The sequence below is a fragment of the Mus caroli genome, unplaced genomic scaffold (genome assembly GCF_978045245.1).
Source record: "Mus caroli unplaced genomic scaffold, Mus_caroli_1 scaffold_7, whole genome shotgun sequence".
NCBI classification, from domain to species: Eukaryota; Metazoa; Chordata; class Mammalia; order Rodentia; family Muridae; genus Mus; species Mus caroli.
Genome location: NW_028227262.1, coordinates 26,058,901 through 26,086,709, shown reverse-complemented (window position 1 = coordinate 26,086,709; position 27,809 = coordinate 26,058,901). Strand labels below are relative to the sequence as shown.

The 27,809-nt window shown below is 49.5% G+C and overlaps 1 protein-coding gene across 1 annotated transcript; it reads left to right on the top strand.

Annotated features, from left to right (window-relative positions):
* The first annotated feature begins 308 nt into the window (after window positions 1-308).
* Foxj2 (forkhead box J2) lies at window positions 309-27,780 on the top strand. The gene is made up of 11 exons (XM_085839961.1): window positions 309-1,381; window positions 8,695-9,041; window positions 12,044-12,118; window positions 13,512-13,580; window positions 13,736-13,876; window positions 14,261-14,456; window positions 18,442-18,825; window positions 19,193-19,294; window positions 20,070-20,279; window positions 21,054-21,152; window positions 25,211-27,780. The coding sequence occupies exons 2-11, from the start codon at window positions 8,709-8,711 to the stop codon at window positions 25,297-25,299; spliced, it is 1,698 nt and encodes a 565-aa protein (XP_085696087.1). The 5' UTR covers window positions 309-1,381; window positions 8,695-8,708; the 3' UTR covers window positions 25,300-27,780.
* The last annotated feature ends 29 nt before the right edge of the window (window positions 27,781-27,809 follow it).

Sequence of the window (27,809 nt, the reverse complement as noted above, 5' to 3'; positions counted from 1 at the left end):
CCAATCTTTCACTGACCTCCAGGATAAGAGTAAACTTTAACTTCACGCCCGGCCCTATAACCCTTTATAAGCTGTCTGGAAGAGAAAGAGAGGAGCCATCAAATGCGTTTCTGAGAAAACTGGGAATACTTGTCTTAGGCGTAGACCACAGCACAATAAGAGGTGTGTGTGGCCCTTAGCGTGGACGCTGGCATCGCTAGCGACCCGTGGGCTGCGGGGCTCCGCGCTCCTCCTTAACCCGCGCCGGGAGGCGGCGGCCGCGGCGGCGGGAGGGGGAGGGGCGCGGAGCGCGGCGCCGAGGCCGGGGAGGAGCCGGGGCCTGCAGCGGAGCTGAGCCGAGCCCGAGCCGAGCCCCGACGCGCTCCGTCCGCCTGCCGGCTCCTGGGAGCCCCGACCGGCTGGAGCCTCAGAGGTGGCAGCGCGGGGATCCCCACGCGCCGGGAAGCGCGGCGGACGGGGGACGTGACCCGGGAGGCGCTGCCGCCCGGCAGCGGGTGACGGGAGCCGGGACCGCGGCCTCCGGGACCCTGCTGCCCAGGCCGGCCGGCCGGCCGGGCGGGAGCGGGAGTGCGAGGACCCCACCCTTGGGACACCCTGTGCCGAGACCTGCTCCCTCTCTCCTGGGAGGGAGGACCCTCCCTACTCCCCGGACAGCCAGAAGAGATCGCCGCAGGGCACGCGGCTGTCCCTCCCACGGTGGCTTCAGCGGAGACCTCCAGAAGTCGGGAAGGGTAGTGAGACCTGAAGGACCCGGAGTGAGACCTCCCTCACGCCTCAGCGCACTCCAGACAGTTTGGGACTTTTGAGGCAGAGAGAAAGGGAGCCATGCCTGTGGAGTAGGCACCCCTGCATCCCACCCGAGACTTACCGCGGAGAGGCGTCCTGATACGCACAAGCCAGGACCCTCCAGGGAACCGCCAGGAATTGGTTCCAGTTTGCTGGAGAGTAGAAGACCTCGCCCCTCAACTTCCGTGCACCTAGACGGTGGACCGGGGCAGAGCCCCTCCGCTCAGATCTCCAACTGACAGAAAGAGCCCTCAGCCCCTGAAAGATCCAGTTTGGGGGGGAGGGGGATTCCCCCAAAGGGGAGGAGACAACTCCTGGCTGGGAGAGGCTCCTCCCCTCCTCCCTAGGGTAGCAGGCAGGGTGTGGGGGGTGTGCCATCTTCCCCAGGTAGGTCCTCCCTCTCCCCCTCCTCCTCCTTCGGCTCCTCTTCCTCCGGGGACTCAGTTCCCTGCTCCAGCCTGGGAGGCTCCGCCAGGCACTGGAAGAGTCACTGAGGATGCCACCTGTCACCTGCCTCTGAAGAGGGGAATCCCTGCAACCTCAAACTTCTGTACCAGGTGGTTTCCTCCAGCAGCGGGGGGAACCTTGGAGACAGGTTAGTGCTTTCTGTTCTGTAGTCTTTAGACACCAGGGGGTGTGGGGAGAGGAAATGGTGGAGCTTAGGGTTCATTCGAAGGGAAGAAGACCCCTGGGAAATGTCTTTCGATGGAACTTCTGCACTGGAACCCACATGTTGCTTCAGAGACTCCGAGAAATGGCCTTTTAAGATTTGGGAGTCCAAAGGGTTGGGTCATTTGCAGTCCCTGGAGAAGCTGATGCTCTGGACTGAGAACAGACAACAGGTGCGTTTTCAGGACTCCATGGTGTTAGTAATTCAGGACACAGCACAATCAGAATCCTACAGCACTGTCCATCTTTGGGTCTTGTCCTCTGGTGACTGGACCTGCAGTAAATGACGTGCAGTCGTGGGGGCATTTTATGGATTGTATTGTATCGTCCAGGGCATGCCTAAGTCAGTTTAATATTCAACAGACGTCTTCTTTCTAGTCTATTACAATGACTGCTTGCCTGACTGGCGACAGGTCCCCGCCCACTCTGTCTTGGATACCAGGAGGGAGGCCCCCTTTTGACAACCCTACTTCAGGCTGGATATCTGCCTCTCTGTGTAAAATCCAAAGGGAAATTCGAATGCACATGTCCTGGGATGAGAAGGAACTGTCAGGGCAGTGCACCTTGGTGGGCTGGAGTCTTCCTAGATACCAAATCTGCCTTAGTCCCCTTATGTGTCCTGCCATTCGCTGGCCGGTGCTCAGGAAAAAAATCAGCCGAATGGAGGAAGAGAGGAAGGTGCTTCCTAGCTTCCTTCACCTGTCCCTCTATCTGCACAAGCTGTCCACCAGGGACCTCTGAGGAGTTTATTTTAGAGTTTCCTCCAGAAAAACACCTACTGGTCTCATCATCTCCCTTCTTGCTCTTTTGTTTAGTTCTGGGTCCCAGGAACCTTGTGTTGAAAATTTTCTTCCTACTACAGGGAATCCTCAAAATAAAAAATATTTAGAAAGAGCAGGAGAAGACGTGCTAAGAAATCTTCCTGGTTGAGCCAGAGTGGCATTTGTAGCAGAGCTCTGATTTTTCATCTGAGGTCACTAGCTCGGGACCTGCACTTCCTGTCTGGTGGTTGGACCATGCCTCTTCTTCTGTGTGGAGCTTCCTCCCCTTGGGTTTTCAGTCTCTGCCTCCCTATATGGGCCACGGGTGGATTGCCTGTGTTATCCAAGTCTTTGCCTGTCCACTCGATCCTTGGAAGATACCTGTCGTGGTGATGCGCAGAAACAGGACTGTGGTCCACAGGTTCAATGGCTGGGCTGTAGAATGATGTACATGTTCCTCAGTGGGAATGACTGTGGCTTGCTGTCTGTGTTTTGAGTACGTACATGGAGAAGATTATCCTGGTGGACTTTTTAGACTGTGCTTTGATCCCTTAGAATCATTTCTGGCAGGCCTGGAGAAGCAGGAGACTCTCTGCCAAAACCAAGAAGAGATGAGGGTGCAGACAACCAGTTGGGAGAAAGCCTAGCCTTCCCCCTCACCCACCAGGGGGAATTCCCGTGACCCACTCTTGGAGTCACCCCAAGCTCCTTGGCAGGCCTTTCCCAGGTTGAACCTGTTTTCTTCCAGGACTGGTAGGAAAGTTTCATCGTGGGTGCCTCCAGTCTTAAAAGATGACAGTCCTGTCCTTTACTTCCATGTCTAGAACAGCCTCTCCCACTTTTGAAAGAGGTGTGCCAGCCGCGGCAGTGGTCTGTTCCTTACAAAGCACTTTATCAGATGCAGGGGTGCAGCTTCTGAGTGGCACAGTGTGGGCTGTGGTGTCGCTGCTCCAGGCAGACCACTCATTCAGCTGGCTCTGCTGGGACAAGTTCTGTAACTCTCTGGCCTCTCAGTAATCAGTGAGGGGCTGCTTGCATTAACTGTGCTTTGGAGTGTATTGTTTTCCAGACTGTATCTTATGACTGCACTGAAATCCCCCAAAAGACAGGTGATGATATTTTCCCCTTTTCTACGTCCTCTGAGGCTTCCCGATCTCAGTCAGTACTGGGCTGATGAACTCAAGGGAAATGTTTGAAATTCTGATGTCCTGACAGCCACTGCAGGCTTGCTTCAGACTCGGCAATATGATCACTGCATGTATGATGCTGTCTCTGCGATCTGCTATAATTTTTTTTTGACGTTCTCTTCTTTTCTTGAAAGATTTATTTCTCTTGTATTTTATGTATATATGAGTATTTTCTCTGTGCATAGGCACACCAGAGAAGGGCATCAGATCTCATGGGATTAAGGTTGCAGATGGATGTGAGCCGCCATGTGGGTGCTGGGAATTGAATTCAAGTCTTCTGGAAGAGCAGCCAGTGTCTGTAACTGCTGAGCCATCTCTCTGGGACCTATTCTCTTTCCATTAAAACATTTTGGTGTTGGGCAGTGAACTATGGGCTGCACCTGCATGGTACACAAACTGAGCCATACATACAGATAGTCTTTTTTTCTTCATTCAAAAACAAAGGTTCACTTACTAAATGCTTTAAACATACTAAAAAACATTAGCTAATCCTCACAGCTCTTGTAGGAACAGTTAACCTTCATTTAAAAGAATTCTAAGCTGGGTGGTGGTGGCATACTCTTTTAATCCTAGCAATTGGAGGCAAAAGCAGGTGGATCTCTGAGGTCAGGGCTAGCCTGGTCTACATAGTGGGTTGCAGGACATCTGTGTAGAGAAACCCTGTCTCAAAACCAACTACAACAACAAATTTTTTTTAAAAACTTTTTAGATTGTTTTTGTGTGTGAGTGATAGTGTCTCACTATATAGCCATGGCTAGCCTTAGCTCAGGCTGGCTCAAACTCATGGCAGTCTTCCTGCTTTAGCCTCCCAGAGTGCTACCAGAACAAACTTGAGTCACCATAGCTAACTTGTTAGAATTTTTATTTTATTTTTACAGAGATAGAAATTAAGATACTGAGAAGCTAAAATGACTCCTCTATGAGAGCTGAGTTGAAAGCCAGGCAGCCTGGCCGATCATGAGGGAGGCTGTTAGTTTTGGCATGATGTGCCCCTCAGGAGGTTTACTCCTGGGTACCAGACTTGGGTACCATGTGGAGAACAGTTACTAGCTGTTTGGGTAACATGGGCAGTAAACAGCACAGGTTCTCGAGGATCTCACAGGTCCCGTCCCATTGGCTGGTCATGCCTCAAGAAGACTTTGTGTTTGGCTCTGTTTTGTTTGCTGCCTTCCCACAGCACTGTAGTCGTCATTAGCTGTCCCGTGGATGTGATGGAGTCTGCCCTTTGGCTGCCTTTCCCAGATTCTGTGTGTTTCCTTCCAGCTTGCAGAGAAGAATGTGGCCTGACTCAGGTTCTGCCTAGGCCAGTGGCACGAGGCCCACCTGGAGAGAGAGGTCTGGGTAACTAGGTTGGCTGGCCCGAGAAATGGAACTACCTCTTGTTTGCTTTTCTAATAATAGCCCTGGGCATTAGCCTTGTGCCATTATTTTGGGGATCATGGAATGTGTGGCAGCTACGAGCTCATTAGCTTCATTCCTGTCCCTCCAGGGACAAAACTTTGGTAGGGGCTGTGACTTCATCTCTTTTACTGGAGGGGGAAACTGAGGCATCAAGACTTCACCAGGGAGCAAGGGATAGCTAAGGGCATGTAATGAGTCAGATCTGGGGTTGGGAATAGGAGAGAGGAAGCTCAGTCAATCGCCACTGCCCTCTACGAACGGGGAAGTGAGGAGGTAAGAACGTGGGCCAGGCTAAGGAGTCGAGTGCTGAGAGACCAGGAGGACCAGGCCCCGTGAACTCTGTAGGGTTTATGCTGGAATGTATTCTGAGCACTGAGCTTTGCATTTGGAGGGCTGCCCTCTTGGGGAAGGAGTCGTGGAGAAAGGTTAGTGTCTCTCAGTGTCATGTGGAGCAAGGGTGCAGGACAGCTAGCAAGAGGCAGGTCTGTGTGTGTGTTTCCCTTTTAGAAATACCTGGTGGTTGGCAAGTGTCAAATGGGCCTCTACACACTTCAAATCCACCCCCACAGTTCAGGTTAGGGTCAAGAGTATTTCAGAGGAAATAACTGAAATTTTCTGGCTCTAAAGATGAGGTGTCCTGGGGTTCTTTTCTGGGAGATAATGGAGGTTAAGGGACTGATGTCTCTTGACCCAGTTATCTGGGAAGCTGATGCAGGAGGATTGCTTGAGCCCAGTTTGGGACCAGCACGGACAGTGTAGACTCATTACACGCATGCATGCACACACACACACACACACACACACACACACACACACAGAGCTGGGGAGGGCAGTGGCTGACTGACTAGGGAACAGGGTAACACATCTTTCCAGGTCTCTTCCTGGAATGACCCCAGTCCTTAGGAATTTGCTTATTGGCATATCACTGTTGATCTTAAAGAACCCACCTATGGAACAGACGGACACCGCTTGCGTGCTCCCTGCTGTAGTCCAGAGGCCAGGGTGTTTTGACACAGCAAAAAGCTAGAAGGTGTGTGGCTTCCTGGAAAGATGACGTGTCCCCATTGTTTCCCAAGTTTCCATGTTCATGGTTTGGGCAAGGTGGTGACATTAGGTTGGAAAGGATGGCTCTGGTGAGAGAGCTAAGGCTGAATGGGTAGGCTTGCTTGGTGCCAGTTACAGACATGGCATGGCCCCTTTGTTTTTCTATGCCCAAACAACTCTTGAGGTGTAGTTAAGGCTCTTGCTTCCTAGACCCTTGAGGCAAGGAAGATGTTTCCTGCAGCTTTGTAGACTAGGTGTGTTGCTGGTTGGGAGCACTGGGCCAGGTACATGTGAGCACAGGTTGATTTCAAGGGTGGGACCTGGTCAGGAGGGGAGTGAATGAGAATTCTGGGCTGTAGGGAAAGGGCAAGTGTCTGTGTGGAAACCACAGTTTAGGATGAGAAAGTGAACGCCTGAAAGGTATGTCACAGTGTGTGTGTGTGGGGGGGGGGCGTTAAGAGAGACGCTAGGGGTCCTGTTTGAGACAAGTGTTGGGGCTTGCCAAGTGTGTGAGTCTGCATCCTTGCAAGTGTCTGGTCTGGTGTGGTCTGGTCATGGGTCTTTTGGCTAGAGATTGGCAGATAGGGTACTACTCACCGGCATGCTAAGTTCTGAGGGGGGTAGTCTTGGTTCGTGCAGAGTACTGCCCTGGTGGGACTGAGCAAGAAATGCTCGCTGGAATCTGGCGGCTGTGCAGGCACAAACCTGTTACACAGCAAGGGCTTTAAGGGGTTTGCCAGCTTCAAACTTCCGAGGAAGTGCCAAATGGCTACTTGGGGGTGGAGGTTGGGGGGGAGTTCCTGTTAGCCTCACTAGACCCCGCCATACTGTCACTCTCCTCCACTAACTTGTCACACCTCCCCGGTGGTGAGAGCCTAGGCAGTTTGGTTGGCGGCAGGGCTGGCAAACATCAGGCGTGGGCGGAATCGAAGCTCTAGGAGTTTGCATGGAGGTGCAGCCAGCCTGCGTGCCTGGCTGGGAAGGAAGGAGGGAGGAGAAGGGCGGGGAAGGGGAGCCAGCTCTTAGCCCTACGGAGGCTATTTTTAGCCAGGCTATCTGATTGTTACCGGTGTGCACACAGCTGGGTGTCTCCCTGGCTCGGTAAAGCCCAGCAGGCCTGGGAGGTGGGAGGGCCTTGTTGATGACTTCTTCCTGGTGCTGGTGTCTGTGGGCTGGAGCGAGCTAGCGGGAGCTTTAAAGGTGTGAGGGCAGCGGTGTACTTAGGAGCTGTCTCTTCTGTGTGACTTTGTGCTCTGTTGGTAATGTATGCCGTGTATATGTTGTGATCTCTGTGCGCGTGCCATTGTCCACGCGTCCGTCTTGTACCTTGCTGATGCTGGTTGTCATCATTTGTTTGTTTACTGTGGTGCTGGTGACTGAATCCAGGGACTCAGGCAAGTACTCTATGCCGAGTCACATTAAGTGTTTTGCCTGCATGTATGTGTGTGTATGTATGTATGTGTATCGTGTGTGTGTGTGTGTGTGTGTGTGCGCGCGTGTGCGCGCGGGCGCATCATGCTCTAAGAGGTCAGACAAGGTATTGGATTCCCTAGAATTGGAGTGTATAGGTAGCTATGAGCCAAACGTGGGAGCTGGGAACAGAAGCGGAATCCTCTGTAAGAGCAATGAGTGCTCTAAACTGCTGAGCTATCTCTTACCCCTGATTTTACTTTTTATTTGAGACAGGGTCTCACTAAATTGCCCAGGCTGCCTATGACCTCACTGTGTAGCCCAGGCAGACCTTGAAATTGTGATCCTGCTGCCTCAGCCTCTGGAGTCTTTGAGATTACAGACCTGTGCTTCCAGACCTGGTCACTTGTTAGAATCTGCACTTGGGCTATGTTTAATTTGCTTTATGTTAGGCATGTGTGTGATAGCTGAGTGCTCGTGTTTAGTATGAAACAGCTTTAAGAGTTTAGTATGAAACAGCTTTAAGAGTGTCAGTGTGTGCTTCATTAGTGCATACTCATGTTTGCTCCGTCTTTCCATGTGCTATTGCTGTGTACTTGTGGATGCTATATATAAACATACAAGTGTCATGTAATTGGAGAATAGACATTGGCTAATTTTACCTGCTAAGTGGGGTTGCTTTTTAAAATTATTCTTATATTGAGTTTAAAAATATTGTGTTGCAGCTGGGCGTGGTGGTGCACGCCTTTAATCTCAGCACTCGGGAGGCAGAGGCAAGCGGGTTTCTGAGTTCGAGGCCAGCCTGGTCTACAAAGTGAGTTCCAGGACAGCCAGGGCTACACAGAAAATTGTGTTGACAGGTTATAAAAAGAATTGAGGGAATAGTTCATTTTTTGTGGGGTTTGCTATCTGATCTTTTGTGAAGGGAGAGACTACATAGTCATACTCTCCATTAAGAAACACTCTGGCAGTGGTGCATGTCTTTAATCCCAGTACTTGGGAGGCAGAGAGATCTCTGTGAGGTTGAGGCCAGCCTGGTCTACAGAGCAAGTTCCAGGACAGCCAGGGGTACACAGAGAAACCCTGTCTAGAATTAAAAATAAATAAATAAATAAATAACACTCCATCATCTGGCAGATGACTGGTACTTGCACTTGGTCATCTCAGGAGAGGGTTACTAAATGGGAATTTAAATGGAAAGAGGCTGCTTGCCCTCCACATTAGAAGTGGAGTTAATAGGGCTGGTGAGATGGCTCAGTTCAAATCCCAGCAACCACATGGTGGTTCACAACCAGCGGTAATGAGATCTGACGCCTCCTTCTTGTGTGTCTGAAGACAGCTACAGTGTACTTACATATACTAATAAATACATCTGTTTAAGAAGTGGAGTTAACAGAGGAGATTCATCTGCCTTCCTACTTTGTCTTTCTCTGCAGAACCCAGAAGTACGATGGCCTCCGACCTGGAGAGTAGCCTCACCTCCATAGACTGGCTGCCACAGCTGACTCTCAGAGCCACTATTGAGAAGCTTGGGAGCGCTTCTCAAGCTGGTCCTCCAGGGGGTGCCCGGAAGTGCTCCCCAGGCTCGCCCACAGATCCTAATGCCACCCTCAGCAAAGATGAGGCAGCGGTCCACCAAGATGGCAAGCCACGGTACAGCTACGCCACCCTCATCACCTACGCCATCAACTCCTCCCCAGCTAAGAAGATGACTCTCAGTGAGATTTACCGCTGGATCTGCGACAACTTCCCCTATTACAAGAACGCTGGCATCGGTTGGAAGGTGGGACTGTTTCTGTGAGCCGGGCTCATACCTAGCCTTTAGCAACCTCTGCTTTTGTTTCTTCCTATAACCTAGTCTGGTTCACTCTGACTTGTCTCAGGGATACATAAACTCAAGATCCCTTATCTTCTACCTCTGCTTCTACTTACTTTAGAGTTCATCAGCTTCACAAACTTTATCATGGCCTTTAATCCCAGCACTCGGGAGGCAGAGGCAGGCGGATTTCTGAGTTCGAGGCCAGCCTGGTCTACAGAGTGAGTTCCAGGACAGCCAGGGCTATACAGAGGGACCCTGTCTCAAAAACAAAAACAAACAAACAAACAAAAAAAAGCTTTATCACGGAAACACTAGAGATGCCAAGCATTAAATATAGTGAAGTGGCAGGATGCTGTTGTTACCACACTCTCTCATTGTCTGGTTCCCCAAAACGGCAGTCTTTGATTTCATGTCTTTCTTGCCACTCTGCTCTGTTCAAGTCATTGAGCAAGCCAAGGTATGACTCCTCCTTTGGTAGGAAACTCATCAAATTCTATAGCTCCCTTGCAGATAGTCATTGTCTTCTGAAGCATTGTATACTAAGGAACAAAGAATACTTAGGATCGTTACCAGTAGCTGGTTCACTAGCAGGTAATGAGGTTGTTAGATGGAGACCATAGGAGTCTTCTTTGAAGAGGAGAAAGAAGGTTCATATTAAAATATATATATATTTTTAGCCAGGTGTAGTGACACACACCTTTAACCCCAGCACTTTGGAAGTATAGCAGGTGGATCTCTGAGTTCAAGGCCAGCCTGGTCTACATAGCAAGTTCCAATTCAGCCAGAGCTATATATAGTGAGACCCTCCCCCGACCAAAACAAACAAACAAACAAAACACCCCCCCCCCAAACCAAAACACACAAACCACAAAGATCTGTCTGTCTGGCAGTCTGTCTGTCTATTTTGTGACAATGTCATGTGTGGCTCAGGCTGGCCTGGCCGGGAACTCACGATGTGGCTGAAGCTGACCTTGAACTACTGATTCTCCTGTCTTGACCTCCCTATGCTTAGGATGGCAGGTATGCACTGCCAAGCCAGGCTTCGTTGTAATCATTTGGAACAGTCACTCATTTGCCAACTGTTGAGTAGGAATGGGGATTAAGTGTGGTTTTCTCACTCCGTAAATCACCAGCTGACTTTCAAACCAGATGATGAACTGAGGCTGTTGAAAGCTTTCAGTCTTCCGGTAGTAAATTGTGCCCCTCTAGGCTACAGCTCTCTGCGCACCAACACATGCGCACTGCGGCTTTCCCTTTCCCCAGATGCCGTTCTGAGTGTTACTGAGAAAATGAAGGTTGTGTGTGCTTTTGTTTCACTCCTGAGGTTTCTTTTGTTTTAGTCTTTGTTGTATGCGTTTACGAGTCTTGCCTGTTAGTGAGGGTGGAAGAATGCCATAAGGTTGTGTGCTCCAAGCCCGTGTAGTGGTCAGAAGACAGACAACTTCAGGTGTAGGTCCTTGCTTTCTACCTTGTTTGAGACAGGGTCTCTAATGTTGTTAACTACTGTGTATAGCAGGCCCGTTGGCCTGTGAGCTTCTGGGCACTGTCTTGTGTCTGCCGCCCATTTGCTGTAGGACAACAGTGTTCCCAGTGCTTAACACTGGCATGACGGACCAGGCCTTTATGTAGGTGCCGGAGATTTAACTTATCCCTCACACTCGTGAGCCTTACTCACTGAGCTGTCTCCCCATAGAATACGCATGAGTTTTGCCTTGTCTAATGTATGTAAACAGTGTAAAATCCTGCTCTTCTGCTTTTCATAAGGAATTGAGAAATGGGGTAGATAGGACCTTGAGGTGTTTATTTGTTGATATGCATGTTTAGGATGTGTGTGCAAGCGTGAGTGCATGCATACCACATGTGGCTGTGGAAGTTAGAGGACAGCCTAGGGTATGCTGTTCGTCTTCTAGCAGGTTTGAGGCTGGGCCAGACTGGCTAGGATAATCTTCCAGGGATTCTTATGTCTACCTCATATCTAATCCTAAAAACTCGGGGATTACAGGTGTGGCCAGCCACACCTCGTTAATGTGGCTTCTAGAGACGTGAGGACCTCACACTCTGTGTCAAACTCTATCCACTGAACCATCTCCCTAGCTCCTACTTAAAATTTATTATGGTTATTGTGTGTATGTATGCCTTGTGTGTGTGTGTGTGTGCACCACAATGTGCATGTGGAGGTGAAGTGATAACTTCATAGGGTTGATTCTTTCCCTTCCATCTATGTGGGTTTCAGGGGTTGAGCTCAGGTACCCCAGGGTTGTGTGGCAAGCACTATGCACCCCTGAATCATCTCATGAGCTCATCAGCAGCCTTCCCCCACTGTATCCAATCTCACCATGTAGCTCCGGTTGTCCTGGGACTCACTGTGTAAAACAGAATGGCCTCAACTCAAACTCACAGAGATTCACTGGCCTCTTCTTCCTGGGAGCTGGGATTATTAAAGGCATGCACTACACATGGCTTATTTAGAGAAATGGTCTTTTTATGCAGTCCTGGCTGTCCTCGAACTCACTGTGATGTAGACCAGGCGGGCTTCCAACTTGTGGCCACTCTCCTGCTTCTGTTTCCTAAGTGCTGAGCCTACAGGTGTGGGGTACCATGTCTGGTTATTGTTTATTTTTTGAGACAGGGTTTTACCGTGTGACTCTGGCTGTCCTGGAACTTGCTATCATCAGGCTTAGCTCAAATTCAGAGCTCCTCCTGGCTTGAGGCATTTATATATGTGTTGTCAATTTGGCAGGAAGGCTGAAAGCTGTAAAGTTAACTTTTCATGATCACTTGGTCACCGTCACCTCTGACTTCAGTGGTTTTCTTCCCTCACCCCTCTGCTCTCTGTGCACCCCTCCCTCCCGCAGTACAGTGCTGAGGTGCTGCATGGGCCCTGGAACTATGTTCTTCTGTGTCCTTTTGGGAAACATTGGGGCATACCCAATGCTCAGACCTAACTTGCTTCTTTGCTTCCCCAGAATTCCATTCGACACAACCTTTCCCTTAACAAGTGTTTCCGGAAGGTGCCCAGACCTCGGGATGACCCTGGGAAGGTGAGTTGCTGTTGCAGGAATCAAAGGGAGGGGGAAGGAGAGGTGACACTCAGAGTCCGGTGGCTGTGCTGATGACCAGAGAGGAAACCATGTTAGCTTTAGAAGCATCGTTGTGTTTTCCTCAGAGGAAGAGCATGGCTGCCAAGCTGCTGGGCCTTTCCTAGAGTGGGAGACTAAGGAAGACTATGAAATCTTTTTGTTTTAATAGGAATGTTTATGATGGAGTTGTTTTTGAGATTCTTCTCTGTCTCCTTTTCTTTCTTTCTTTCTTTCTTTCTTTCTTTCTTTCTTTCTTTCTTTCTTTCTTTCTTTCTTTCTTTCTTTCTTTCTTTCTTTCTTCTCACTATGTAGACCTGGCTGACCTGGAACTTAATATGTAGACCAGGCTAACCCCAATTCAGAGATTCAAGTGGTGGGATTAAGGACATACATCAGACTAGGTGTGGTATTACACATCTTTAATCCCAGCACTCAGGAGGCAGAGACAAGTGGATTTGTGGGCATATGAGGCCAGCGTGGTCTTCATAAAGAGTTCCAGGACAGCCAGGGCCTTAGAGAGAGACTCTGTCTCAAAAAATTAAAAAAAACAAAACTAAACAAATAGCAAAGGCATGCACTTATGCCCAGCCTTTTAATTTTTTTGAGATAGATTCTCACACTCTGTAGCCCAGGCTGGCGAGACCCCCTTTCTTTTGAGAAGCACTTGTTTTTACATGTAAAATGTTGGCTTAGTTTTGTTTTGTTTACTGTGTAGCCCAGACTGGCCTTGAACTTGTCATTCTCCTGCCTTAGTCCCTCCTGAGTGCTGGATTACTGGTGTGTGCCAACATCCCCAGTTTGCTTGCTAACCTTTCGGAAGCTTTTCTATGTGGTCTCGGGCCTTACCTTAAAGGGAGAAGGGAGAGGTTCTTCCCATTTGACAGATGCTAACGCTTAAGGCACTTTTGCCTCAGGTCGTAGGGGAAAGGATCGGGCTTTCTGGCCTTTCTCAGCTCTCTGACATAGTCTCTGACATTAGTCTTCTGCCCCTTTGGAACGTTTGAAGCTAGTGTTTGGACTGCTTTGTGACCTTTGAGGGCAGATTTACTCCTCGCTAGCACTCAGCTCCCTTGGGATTCCATCTGGATGTCCAGCCTGGCTTCTTCTCTCTCCCCTCCTTCCCTTTCCGTTTTCTCTTTTCTCTTGCTTTTGATCTTCCTTCCTTCCTCCTCTCTTCTATTTTGTCCTGGGGAATCCAACACCAGGTGTTTTCCAGGCTAGGCAAACACTCTACCACTGAGCTACATTCCCAAGCCCCACCCCATTTTAAGCATGACTGCTATTAGAGACTCTTTCCAACAGGAACTTTATAGGTAATGCTTCTCTTTCCCGTGGGGTTGGGTTCCCCTTCCAGGGCTCCTATTGGACAATTGACACCTGCCCTGACATTTCCCGGAAGAGAAGACACCCTCCAGATGATGACGTAAGTCTTCTCTTCTTTGGGAGAGCTCTTTCTTGGATTTTAGTCATTTCTGTGACTAAATGCGGGTTAGCACCAGCGAGTTGGGGCTACAAGCTGGCTCATGGGTGGGTGTCTCACCCCTGCATACAGCTTTTCTCTTCTTTCACAATTCTCAGCTATCCCAAGACTCCCCAGAGCAGGAAGCCAGCAAAAGCCCCCGGGGAGGTGTTCCAGGGAGTGGAGAAGCCTCACTCTCTCACGAGGGGACTCCTCAGATGTCACTGCAGAGCCCCTCCTCCGTGGCCAACTACAGCCAGGTAGGAAGCTGAGATGACAAGCATAGGGTGATTGGACGGATGGTTCAGTGGGTTGGGAGATCACACTGTTCACAGTTGCATATTGAGGACCTGTCACGTGCTAGGCGGATAGATTGGGAAAGAAGGAAAAAGCAAAGGAGGAAAACCCAGCCAGAAGGAAGGAGGTGCAGAGAGGCATGGAGGTGCACTAGGGAAGGGCTTGTAGAAAAGAAATGGAGAGTGATGGGTAAGAAGCCAGGTTCAAGATGAGCCAACGAGAGCAGGAAGAGTAGGTGATGCTGTGTCATTGGCCAGCTGGAGATGCTGAAGAGGACAGACCTGACCCTGGTGGGCTATGCTGCTTAGAAGGGACTTAGGTCACCGTTCTTACCTGTTTTTTTGCAGGGCCCAGGGTCTGTGGATGGTGGAGCAGTGGCAGCAGGGGCCCCAGGCCAGGAGAGCACAGAGGGCGCCCCTCCCCTCTACAACACCAACCATGACTTCAAATTCTCCTACTCAGAGATCAACTTTCAGGACCTAAGCTGGTCCTTCCGCAACCTCTACAAGTCCATGCTGGAGCGGTCCTCCTCCTCCCAGCACGGTGAGTCTGCAGTGGGACAGGCGGGGACATCCTTGTTTTCTTTTTCTTTCCTCTTTTTCTTTGACACAGGGTCCCTCTATGTAGCCTTGGCTGGTCTGGAACTTGCTAGGTAGACCAGGCTGACTTTGAACGTACAGAGATCTGCTTGTCTCCCCCTTCTGGTTGCTGGGACTGAAAGTTTCTTATACTGTCAAGTGGTAATGTTCTCTTCTCTCCATATTTTCTGTCTTTTGGTTTTTTTTGAGATTACATTCTCTCTCTCTCTCTCTCTCTCTCTCTCTGTGTGTGTGTGTGTGTGTGTGTGTGTGTGCGCGCGTGTGTATTCTTTAAAAAATGTTACAATGCACAAGTTCCAGGGAACAAACTTGCATTGGGTTTGGCAGCAGATGCACTTACCTGAACATGCCATCTTGCCAGCTCCCAATTTCTTGTTTTAATATATGAAACTGGCCAGAGGACTAAACTATTTGGTCCAGACAGCTGACTCAGAGGCACACGAGGGTATTATCTTCAGAAAACGAATTAGAGGACAATACAAAGGCAGCGATTTCCCTCACGTCCTCCACCCCAATCCTGGGGATCTGACCCAGCGGCTGTGTGTGTTAGAGTGCTCTACCACTGGGCTACACCTCTAGTTCAGGGGTAATGAGTTCAGGGCTGTGAGCGAGTCATTCAGAGTATGACCACTAGGGGACAGTAGTGGCACCCTCTCCCCAAGAACCCTTATGCTTTATAATAAGAACAACTTAATTTTCTCTTTCAGTTAGTTAGTTAGTTAGGGTGAGAGAGAAGTACAGATATCCCAGGCTGGCTTTGCGCTTGCTATGTAGCCAAGGATGACTTTGAGTGATCCTTGTCTGGTGCCGACTGCTCTCACACCTGGTTTAGCACTGGAGATGGAACCAGGGCTCATACAGGGGGAGCAAGTGCTCAGCTACGACTAAGGCTGCCAGCTGAACCCCACTTCCAGCTCCTACTGCTCTATCCTGTCTTAGTTTTTCCTTTTTGAGTCAGGGTCTTGCTGGGTAGCGTTATCTGTCCTGAACCTCACTAAGTAGACCAGCCTGGCCTTGAACTCAGAGCCATGCCTGTCTCTGCCTCCTGAGTGCTGGGATTCAAGCTAGTATATTTTTTGTTAGTTTTTATTATAAAACATTGCAAACAGATGAGGAACAACCCCTGGCCTCCGTCACTTACCTTTATTTTACTCAGCTTATTTGACCTGCCACTGAACTTGGTTCCAACTGGAAATAGTTGAGCGAATTTCCCAGGCCTCATGTCATTCTCTACAAGTGCAGCTTCAGGAAGCATCACAGAGTGATGAGAGCCTCTCCTGTAGCTTTTCACCACACCATCACCACACCTAACACAGTTAATAGTACTTTCCCAACAGCAGCCAATATCTGCCCCATTTGCAAATTTCCACAGTTACTGAGAATGACTTAAAGTCCTCATTGGGTGGCTTTCTGAGAGATGATGTGGCTCAGCCCTCTGCAGTGATCACATCTGTGTAGTATTCTAGTTCGCTTTCTGTTGCTGTGGTAACAACCATGACTGAGTGACCCTAGAGAGGAAAGAGGGGCAGGAACTGATCAGAGGCCATGGGGTAGGCTGCTTGCCACCTTATTCCTCATGGCTGTGCAGCCTACTCTCTTTTCTTGAGTTTCATGGTTTCTCTGTGTAGTCCTGGCTGTCCTGGAACTTACTATGTAGATCAGGGTGGCCTTGAACTCATAGAGATCTGCCTGTCTTTACTTCCTGAGTCCTGGGATTAAAGATGTGTGCCACCATGCTGAGCTTCAGCCTGCTTTCTTAACCACCTGCCCAGGGTTGGCATTTCCCACAGTGGTCTGGGTCCTCCCATATCAATCATCAATCAAGAAAATGTCGCCCCCCACCCCATCTACCACCCAGTGTGATGGATGCATTTTCTCAATTGAACAATTGATGTTCTGTCTTTCTAGATGACCCTAACTTTTGTTAAGTTGACAAAAAACTAACCACACAAACATACCATACACATGTATGCTTGCGCGCACACACACACACACACACACACACACACACACACATGCACATGCTTCCACAGAGGCACACAATTTTGCATGTGTGTTTGCATGTTTGTGTGTGTGTGTGTCTGTCCAATTGTCTGTGTGAATGTGTAGATATGTTTGCCTTTGGAGGCCTGAGGTCAGTTCAAATGTTTTCTTCAGCCGCACTCCACCTTATGCAGGGTTGCTCAGTTGAACCCAGAGCTTGCCCATTAGGCACGTCCAGCTAGTCACCTTGCTCTAGAGTCCTCTTGTCTCTGCCCCCTGGGCTCTGGGATTCCAGGTGGACTGCACACCTACCTAGCGCTTACGTGAACGCTGGAGATCTGAACTCTGGTTCTCACAATCTCATAGCAAGCACTTTACCCAACTGAGCCTTCTTTCCAGCCCCAGTTCATGTAGACGTTGTGGTGGGGCTGAGAGTTCATGTGATAGCCTTGTGATCTACTTGGTAGTCCTGTGTAGGCAGCGTGGGCCAGCCGGAGTGATGAGGGATATAGGGCCTCAGTCACATTAACTCTTCTCTCTGAGGTCTATCATCCCAACTGAGAGAAAACGTGAACACTGATTTGGTCTGTTACAAGTTCCTTCTTCTCCTCCTTTCTCCTCCCAGGCCTCTTCTGCCATCCTCCTTTCCTGTTTCAGTCTTTCTCTTTTCCTTTCCTCTTAACAAGGTCTCTGTAGCACAAGCTGGCCTCCAACTTAGAGATCCTCCTGTTTCTGCCTCCTGAGTGCTGGGCCTGGATGATTCTCCCACCTTGGCCTCCTAAATGTTAGGAGTGTGGACACTGGGCTCTGTGGCCAGCAATTACTTTCTTTTTTATATAACCTAAAGGATCGATCTCAAGAGTGCAGCCTAAGGTGTTAGCATTTGCTTGAGAGATTAATACATCTCATATTGCTAATTGACTGGAGGGAGGGGACCTGGAGAGAGTGCCAGAAACAAAGTCAGAAATTAGACTGTGTGAGGTGAGGACATTGTGGACATTTACTCAGATTTCTAGCGACAGCCAGCTCCAGGCTTGTCCAGCATTTTGACATTACAGCATAATGTCACCCTCAGAGTTCATACATGAGAACTGTGTGATTAAGTTACAGAAAACAAAATGTAGGAAAACACCACGGATGGCTTAGAGGTTAAGAGCACTGACTGCTCTTCCAGAGGTCCTGAGTTCAATTCCCAGCAGCAACATGGTGGCTCTCAATCATCTAGAATGAGGTCTGATGCGCTCTTCTGGCATGCAAGCGTACATGCAGGGAGAACATTATATACATAATAAGTAAATCTTAAAAAAATCTCATAATTTTTTAAAGAGACTTAGTGATTTGGAGAGATGGTTTAGTGGTTGAGAGTGTATGATTTTGTGTTGGCTCTATTCATAGATATCCTGAGCTGCATCATTCGACCTGGGGGCTGCAGGTTGGACACAAGTTAGCTCTTCCTTGCCCAGCTGGCTTGAGAGATTAATCTGTCCGTATGCTGCTTCCCACCCAAGCTGCATTCCCTAGGTACTGAACACAAGAAGGCAGAACATTAGAGGACCGAGGAACACTCAGGTGGAACAAACAGTGACTGCCCAATAGCTGTGTTTTAGTTAGAGTTTAAGTTTTAAGTTTCACTTGCTAGGTGAGTTCCTTTGAAACCGATTCCAGCCCTACATCTAAATCCCCTAAAAGTAGCATGAATTGTCACCAGTGAGGTTTTAAAATTTCCTTATTAATATTTCCGTGGTCTCCAGTGGGGCAGAACTTTCCCCTAACCTAACTGCTTTTTCCGAGCTGTTATCTACCAGAAGGGACACATGGTTCTTGCGGTCACAGAATAAGCTTGCATCCTTTCAACTCTCCTGCCTGAGCTCTCATCCTGAAAGAAGATGTCATTTAGGGAAACCATGTGGCCCCAATCATTTGCCTGCTTCCTGTCCTCCCTGCAGGCTTTTCCTCACTCCTGGGAGACATGCCACCTTCTAACAACTACTACGTGTACCAGCAGCAGCAACAGCAGCAGCCACCACCACAGCCGCAGCCACCACCCCAGCAACCACAACCCCAGCAGCAGCAGGCACCCACTCAGGGCCCCTCAAGTGTAGGGGGTGCCCCTCCACTGCACACCCCAAGCCCTGATGGGTGTACTACACCAGGGGGAAAACAAGCGGGCGCTGAAGGCTATGGCCCCCCGACTGGGATGGCCATGCATCCTCCCCCACTGCAGCACGGAGGCTACCACCCTCATCAGCACCACCCCCACTCCCACCCTGCCCAGCAGCCACCACAGCCACAGGCGCAGAGCCAGGCACCCATCAACAGCACTGGCTTTGGTGAGTAAGAAGGGTACAGAGGGGCAGGAGTGCACTGTTTCCTGACTGGTACGGAGGTACCGTGGGCGAAAAAGTTAACAGTCGGTCTTCTAGAGTCAATCTCTTGCCTTCTTACTTCATCTCAGCTGGTGGAAGTTACTACATAAAGCCTCATACTCTGGAGGATTGAGGTTGGGGATTTCATTGTTCCCAGTCCATACTGGCAGATGGACTAAGATTATTTTGCATCTCTGCCTGTGGTGCTAACAGATAGGTCACCTTCCCACTCCTGCATTTCAAGTGAGAGAGTGTCCACAGCTCTGGTGCTGATGCAGCTTGCATGTGTTGACTGCTCTTCCTGTCTCACCACCCACCCCTCTCTTCACAGCCTTTCCTCCTGACTGGTGCTCCAATATTGACTCCTTAAAGGAAAGCTTCAAAATGGTGAACCGGCTCAACTGGTCCAGCATCGAGCAGTCCCAGTTCTCAGGTTAGCACTTTAAGGACCACTTCTGGAGGGAAGAGGTGGGGATGTGCTAGAACCCACGTGTATGGCCAAGTAGGTTTGGGACAGAATTTCATCACATCTGCATGTTACACAAGATAGATATATCATCAGTATTTTTAGATTTGACTCAGAATTTTGCTATTATTCAAATATTACAATGCTTTATGCTAGTCATCTTTTGGGGATGAGGAAGGCTCTTGAGAATTCAGAGACTCTGGATCGCCGTTCTGTAGTTTTGCTTCCTGGCAGAGAGATGAGAGTGAATTCATTAAGTCACTTTGAACATTTTTTTATTCACCAAGGAGATGCAAATTAAAATAAGAATTTGGCAAGGAACAAATCGAATGGGGAGTTGAAAGGTGAACCTGTAATAGAAGTAACTCGTGGCCTCTGGTGGTCGCGTTAGGATTCTCCTTACGAAACAAAGAAAGCAGTGTCAAACTTGGCAAGAAGCATCCTTAGCTGGAGTGAAATGAGTAGGCTTGTTCCGAAAGTGTCAGTACAGAATAGGGTTAATGTAGGCAGTCCTAGAGGAGAAAATCCTAATTAAAAACTGGCACACTCAATGATTCTTGTTATCATATCATATTTCAATAAATGCTTATAGAAGCAAAGAAAGAAAAGGTGTAAATCACTATCGTTAATCCATAGTATTAGAGGTACAAGATGTGAGGAGACCTGGCACCAGGGGCAGGTGCGGTGCGGGCTTTGGCAGCTCCTCACTCAGGGTTCCCATGGCTGGTGTTCTTGTCCCTAGAGCTCATGGAGAGCCTACGGCAGGCAGAGCAGAGGAACTGGACCCTCGACCAGCATCATATCGCCAACTTGTGTGACTCCCTCAACCACTTCCTCACCCAGACTGGTCACATGCCCCCACAAGGGGGCTCCCACCGACCACCTGCCCCTTCCCGCATCACTGACTCCTGTGCCCTCACCAGTGGCAAACCGGAGCCATCCATGAACCAAGGTATGACACAAAAGTTGCCAGAGAAGTGGAGACTGAAGTGAGTGAAGGGTGAAGGGAAGGGGAAAGAGAAATACCCAATCCGTCTTCTTAGGCGGTGACCCGGCTGGGTCCTGGGACCAGCTTGTTGACTGAACACCTATTGAATCAATAAAGTCCTGTAGGTAGGCCTAAAGAATTGTTGCAGAAGCCCAGACTAGGATCCTTTCACACCTCAATTTGGAAGATCAGAATTACCTTTTTAAAGGGAGGTGACTTGTTTTTTTTTTTTTTTTTTTAAATTCTTTTTTTTTTTTTTTTAAAGATTTATTTATTATATGTAAGTACACTGTAGCTATCTTCAGACACTCCAGAAAAGGGAGTCATATCTCGTTACGGAGCCACCATGTGGTTGCTGGGATTTGAACTCCGGACCTTCGGAAGAGCAGTCGGGTGCTCTTAACCACTGAGCCATCTCACCAGCCCGGGAGGTGACTTGTTAAAGGAAGTCCTTATTCTAAATTGTCCCAGTAGTAATCATCACCCGCATCCCACTCAAGCCAGGGAAACGGGGACTTGATGGTCATGCTTCTGGTGGTTCTCTTATCTTTGATCCATCCCTTCCCACCCTAAGATCTGAGGACTGGTAGCTTTTGTAGAATGCTTCCTGCATGTAGGATCTATAAAACAAGACAAGAAGAGAGACAGAGACTGAGGGACAAAGGGACATGTTTTCCCTTCCTGCTTTGTTGACCCCAGTAATCCACCAGTAAAGTGACTTTTGTTTTGCTTTGGTAGTGAATTCTTACGGGCACCCACAAGCTTCCCATCTCTACCCTGGCCCAGCACCGATGTACCCGATCTCCACCCAGGACTCAGCAGGATACAACCGCCCAGGTAAGAGCTGGGGAGTGTGCCTGCACTTGGGACATACAAGCACACGCACCTCTTGGTGTTTTGCTTTCCCCTGGCATCTTCTCTCTGCCCTTCTTCCTGTACCTGCTAGAATGGGTGATGTATCATGGTCCCCAAGACTGCAGGATGAGATGAGCTACCCTCCAGGAGGGAGGTGTGCATAGGTGAGACTAAGGAAGGCACTTTTATTTAATTACATTCACTTTGTTAGGTGGTGCTGGGAATGGAGCCAGGACCTCACACGTACTACACAAGGGCTTTACCTCTGAGCTACACCCCTAGCTTGGGACTTTGTGGAACTGGAGAGATGGCTCAGTGGTCAGGAGCACTAGCCGTTTTCTCAGAGGACCAGGGTTTCATTCCCAGTACACACATGGTTTATGTGGCTTACAGTGGTCTAGAACTCTAATTCCAGGAATCTGCCACCCTCCACTGGGCTCTGCTGGCCTTCATGAATGTGATGCACAGATACACATGCAGGCAAAACACACATACACATTCAATAAAATGATTTTTAAACATTAAAAAATATATATCCTGCAGCTACAATACTGAAAGGAAGATTATGAATGTAAGTGAAAGATAGCTGTGAGGGATATTTGTGCCCAGCTTTGGAACCTAGAGGGAAGACAGGCAAATGAAATGAGTGCTTCACATAAACGGCCATGTCTGTTTTCCTGTCACTTGATCACTAGCATCAGGCATCTGGGGTCAGCGTATTGTTCTGTTTGTATGCTGCTGTTGTTTTGGGTCTGTATTTGTCTTTCGCAGTGTTGGGTTGAACTTAGGGTCTCTCGCATGCTGGGCAGGTGCTGTGCCGCTGACTTGCTTCCTGGGCGGGGGCTTGAGTTGTCTTTGATGGAAGGGAGGCAGAGTGCAGGGAGACACTGGACCACTGTAGACAGTGCGAAGGAACAGATCCCTCAGGTTCAAATGTATTTTAGGAATTCACTGTTGCCCTCTTCTCTGATCACAAGTCTCTTCAGCTTTGAGGGTGGTGTCCTTCATATAATATCACCCAATTAAGCTATTTTATCACTGTTAGATAGTCTTCACAAACATGGGGTTTAGTGACAGGAGTGTGCTAGATCACCACGCTCTTCAGTGTGTTTCCTGGGATGTCACTGAACTGGTAGTCTGCCACAGAAAGAACTGAAGGCTGTAACCCAGTTGTCATCAGAGGGGTGTCATCCAACATCTGATGGGAACAGCTGCAGAGACCCACAGGCAAACACTAGGCAGGCAGACCCTGTGAAGATGAAGGAGGAAGGGTTATAGGTACCAGAAGGGTAGAGGACATCATGAGGATACTACGAGAACACAGCCCACAGAATCAACTAAGCAGGGCTCATAGGAGCTCACAGAGACTGGAGCAACAGACAGCGACCCTGTGTGGGTCTGAGCTAGGTCTTCTGCATTTCCCTTATGTTTGTGTAGCTTGGTATTCCTGTGAGACTCCCAACAGTACGTGTGTGTGGGGGGGGGGGGGGCGGGGGAGCATCTCTGACTCCTTTGCCTGCACTTGGGATTCTTTTCCTCATACTGGGTTCTACGTCCAGCCTCGATATGAGGGCGTGTGTCCAGTCTTATTGTATCTTGTTAGGCCGAGTTTGGTGAATATCCCTAGGAGGCTCCCTCCCTCCCTCCCTCCCTCCCTCCCTCCCTCCCTCCCTCCCTCCCTCCCTCCTTTCCTTTCTCTCTTCCTTTCTTTCTCTTTTCTTTTTCTCTGAAAGGAAACAGGAGGAGTTGATCTGGGGAGAGAGAAGTTGGAGGGAGGGAAGGGAAGGGTAACTATAGTCAAGATATAATGTATAAGAGAACAATTTTTTAAAAAATACTCATATGCATAAGATAAACAAAATTCTTTAAAGTTAAAAAAAACTGTAGACTAACTGGACTGTAGGCTGACTGACTGGACTGTAGGCTGACTGACTGGACTGTAGGCTGACTGCCTGGACTGTAGGCTGACTGCCTGGACTGTAGGCTGACTGATTGGACTGTAGGCTGACTGCCTGGACTGTAGGCTGACTGACTGGACTGTAGGCTGACTGACTGGACTGTAGGCTGACTGCCTGGACTGTAGGCTGACTGCCTGGACTGTAGGCTGACTGACTGGACTGTAGGCTGACTGGACTGTAGGCTGACTGCCTGGACTGTAGGCTGACTGACTGGACTGTAGGCTGACTGCCTGGACTGTAGGCTGACTGACTGGACTGTAGGCTGACTGCCTGGACTGTAGGCTGACTGACTGGACTGTAGGCTGACTGCCTGGACTGTAAGCTGACTGACTGGACTGTAGGCTGACTGCCTGGACTGTAGGCTGACTGACTGGACTGTAGGCTGACTGGACTGTAGGCTGACTGGACTGTAGGCTGACTGCCTGGACTGTAGGCTGACTGACTGGACTGTAGGCTGACTGGACTGTAGGCTGACTGCCTGGACTGTAGGCTGACTGACTGGACTGTAGGCTGACTGATTGGACTGTAGGCTGACTGACTGGACTGTAGGCTGACTGCCTGGACTGTAGGCTGACTGACTGGACTGTAGGCTGACTGCCTGGACTGTAGGCTGACTGACTGGACTGTAGGCTGACTGCCTGGACTGTAGGCTGACTGTCTGGACTGTAGGCTGACTGCCTGGACTGTAGGCTGACTGACTGGACTGTAGGCTGACTGATTGGACTGTAGGCTGACTGCCTGGACTGTAGGCTGACTGCCTGGACTGTAGGCTGACTGCCTGGACTGTAGGCTGACTGACTGGACTGTAGGCTGACTGATTGGACTGTAGGCTGACTGCCTGGACTGTAGGCTGACTGCCTGGACTGTAGGCTGACTGCCTGGACTGTAGGCTGACTGACTGGACTGTAGGCTGACTGATTGGACTGTAGGCTGACTGATTGGACTGTAGGCTGACTGATTGGACTGTAGGCTGACTGATTGGACTGTAGGCTGACTGCCTGGACTGTAGGCTGACTGCCTGGACTGTAGGCTGACTGCCTGGACTGTAGGCTGACTGATTGGACTGTAGGCTGACTGATTGGACTGTAGGCTGACTGATTGGACTGTAGGCTGACTGATTGGACTGTAGGCTGACTGCCTGGACTGTAGGCTGACTGCCTGGACTGTAGGCTGACTGCCTGGACTGTAGGCTGACTGCCTGGACTGTAGGCTGACTGACTGGACTGTAGGCTGACTGATTGGACTGTAGGCTGACTGCCTGGACTGTAGGCTGACTGCCTGGACTGTAGGCTGACTGCCTGGACTGTAGGCTGACTGCCTGGACTGTAGGCTGACTGATTGGACTGTAGGCTGACTGATTGGACTGTAGGCTGACTGCCTGGACTGTAGGCTGACTGACTGGACTGTAGGCTGACTGACTGGACTGTAGGCTGACTGACTGGACTGTAGGCTGACTGACTGGACTGTAGGCTGACTGACTGGACTGTAGGCTGACTGACTGGACTGTAGGCTGACTGCCTGGACTGTAGGCTGACTGACTGGACTGTAGGCTGACTGACTGGACTGTAGGCTGACTGCCTGGACTGTAGGCTGACTGATTGGACTGTAGGCTGACTGATTGGACTGTAGGCTGACTGACTGGACTGTAGGCTGACTGCCTGGACTGTAGGCTGACTGCCTGGACTGTAGGCTGACTGCCTGGACTGTAGGCTGACTGCCTAGACTGTAGGCTGACTGCCTGGACTGTAGGCTGACTGATTGGACTGTAGGCTGACTGATTGGACTGTAGGCTGACTGCCTGGACTGTAGGCTGACTGCCTGGACTGTAGGCTGACTGCCTGGACTGTAGGCTGACTGCCTAGACTGTAGGCTGACTGATTGGACTGTAGGCTGACTGACTGGACTGTAGGCTGACTGCCTGGACTGTAGGCTGACTGACTGGACTGTAGGCTGACTGTACCGGTGTTATCTCCAGCTTCCTTCTTGGTGTCATTGGGGCAGAAGAGCACTCACTTCCCATCTAGACTGTTGGAACTTACTTCTCCTCCAACTTATTTTATGACCTGTCTTTCTTCTTGACAGCACACCACATGGTTCCCCGGCCACCTGTCCCACCTCCTGGTGCCAATGAGGAGATCACCGATGACTTCGACTGGGACTTGATCACTTAATGAATCACAGTGGACATCAGCCCAAGGCCTGGTGGTGAATTCTGGCCACGGGGGAAGAACAGTCCCCGGCCATCCTCCCCAAACCTGTATATAGATATATAGCTTCTTTCTGTTCTCTCTGTCAGAGACGCCACCGCAAGATGCTGCCGAGGATAATCCTCTTTTCCTCCTCATCCTTTGTTTCCCTCCTAGTTCATTATTATTCTAATTATATTATTATTATTATTGGTTACATACTGCCCAGTCTGCTGCCCTCTTACCCTGGGCTTTGCCCTCCCCTTGCCCATTTGAAATCTTCAGGTCTCAAGATGAGGCCGTGATAGCTGTCAGGAAAGCCTTCAACTGCTAGTTCACCTTTCTCTCTGAGAAACTCAGTGCTGATCCCACCTTTCAGCTCTGAATTGTGTTCTGTTCCTGTCTGTTTCAGGCTGGCCTGGAGAGGCCACAGTAAGTAGAGGGGAGGCTAAGACACTGCTTGGCAACCATGACGTTGCAGTTTTACTCAATGGTGCTAATTGTGTCCTCTGAGCTCTCCCGTTATACATCCGATCTTTACTTTTTCCGGCAGTCCTCATGCCCATGATGGGTGGACTTGGAGAGCTGGGTTCAGTAGAATGCCATGGAGCAGTGATGGGTATAACCCAGCCTGAGGTTGGGTGTGCACTGCCATGTCAAAGCATCCCTGGCGTCTTCCTGGTTGATGCTCTGAGGAGGTTAGCTTGTCCGCTCGAGCATGAAGACCACTGTCCATCCTCGGTTCAACTTCTTGGAAACAATTTCAATTTAAGGCATTTTGGCTTTGGAAAAGGAATTCTTTCTGAGAGTTAGCTGGCTATTCTGCATATATAAATGACCTTCCATCATCTCTTCTCCTTCAGCGTATACTTTTTTGTCTTCCTAAAGCTGTTTGTCCAAATCATCTACCTGTTTTATTTTTTGTTCTCCCGTTTTCTGGGATTCTCAAAAGACAAAAGGAAGGCATTCTCACTCCTAGTTTCTTCATGTCATAGACATGCTGTGGAAACCTCTTCCCCTCCTGTCACAGCAGACTCATACCTGTGATACTGCTGACGGGAGGGTGGGGAGAAGAGAGGGAACTGGCAGAGACGTGGGTGGGAACCTGTCATTTGTTTAACTGCACAGGGAGATGCTTCTCTTGAAGTCCCTGTGGGTGGGGTGGAAGCTTTTGATTTTGACAGGCAATGAATAATTACATTTCCCTGTAAGAGGGAGATGAATTATACAGAGACAGGGCGCAGCGAGGGCAAGGAGCACTCCTAGGCACAGAGTGGGGAGTCTCCATTATCAATGAGCAGCCATGATTTATTGCTGCAGAGGTCCTGGTGAGGGTGTGGTTGAATTTGATCCGAGAGAGGGAAATCTCACTTCCACCTTATTTTCACTAAATTTTCTGAAACAGACAAAACGTATAGTGTTGACAGGGCCAATCTCCATGACTTTTGTTCATATGCTTTTATTTATCCATGATTTCCAAAACACTGGGCTTCCCATTCTCACTTCCCCTCATGAATCCCTTTCCTTTCTTTAGAAGGGGGCTTATGTATGAGACTGGTGAAGTCCAGTGAAGCTAAGTAAAGGGGCAAGATGGGGCAGTTCACTAAAGAGCACTTTATTTCTTTGTAAGGAAAAAAAAAAAGGGAGTATAAGAAAAAGTTTCCTCCAGCAGTGTGCGATGTACTGGTGGGGCCCGTGTATGACACAGTAGTTCCCACCTAGGGAAGGGGGTGTTTCCCTAGAGGAGGCACACACCTTTGCCAGGTGCCCTACTAGGCATCTCTTGCTATGCCTCCCATTCAGGTGTATTCTCCACAGCTTCCCTTTGGTTTTCTCGAGGTCTCTCCCTGCAGATTACCACCTCTTCTTCTAAACACCTTTCCTGGCCAGATCTGTCCGAGGTTGGGGAGCGTAGGCTGAGTCATATTCCAGCTGCCCCGGCTTCTCCATGTCTTGAGAACCAGTCTCCCTGGTGGGCAGCCAGAGCAGCTACCGTGGGCTGGAGACTGGAGGGTGGCTTTAGGCCCCCTGAGGTTCTAGCTCTCCAGGGTCAGGCTTGCAGAATGGGGCAGTTTAAACCTGATCCCCTCTGGGCCTCCGTTTCCCGTGCCCTCCGTGACGTGGAAAGGGAACTACTTTTATTTTGTTGGTCCGGTGTTGCTGGACATGAAGTATAGTCCTTGCCGTTGTCTTGGGTGATATTTGCACAGTTGTGGGGTCACTGCCTGAAAGAGGAAATAGGGGAGACAGCAGAGGCGCAGGACAAAGGAGAAGTCATTTGTGTTGCTCCACCTATCCTAGGCTTCCTCTCCTCAACCCCATGTTTCTGGTTTGCTGAGTTCTTTATACCACCCATAATGCTTTGCATTGGTGCAGGCTGGGAAGGGGGTGTATGGGCTCACGACTTGTTTGGTTTTTTTGTTTTGTTTTGTTTTTGTTTTTGTTTTTTTGCATGCTTTCTTAATAAAAAAAAAAAAGAAAAGAACGTTTCTAGT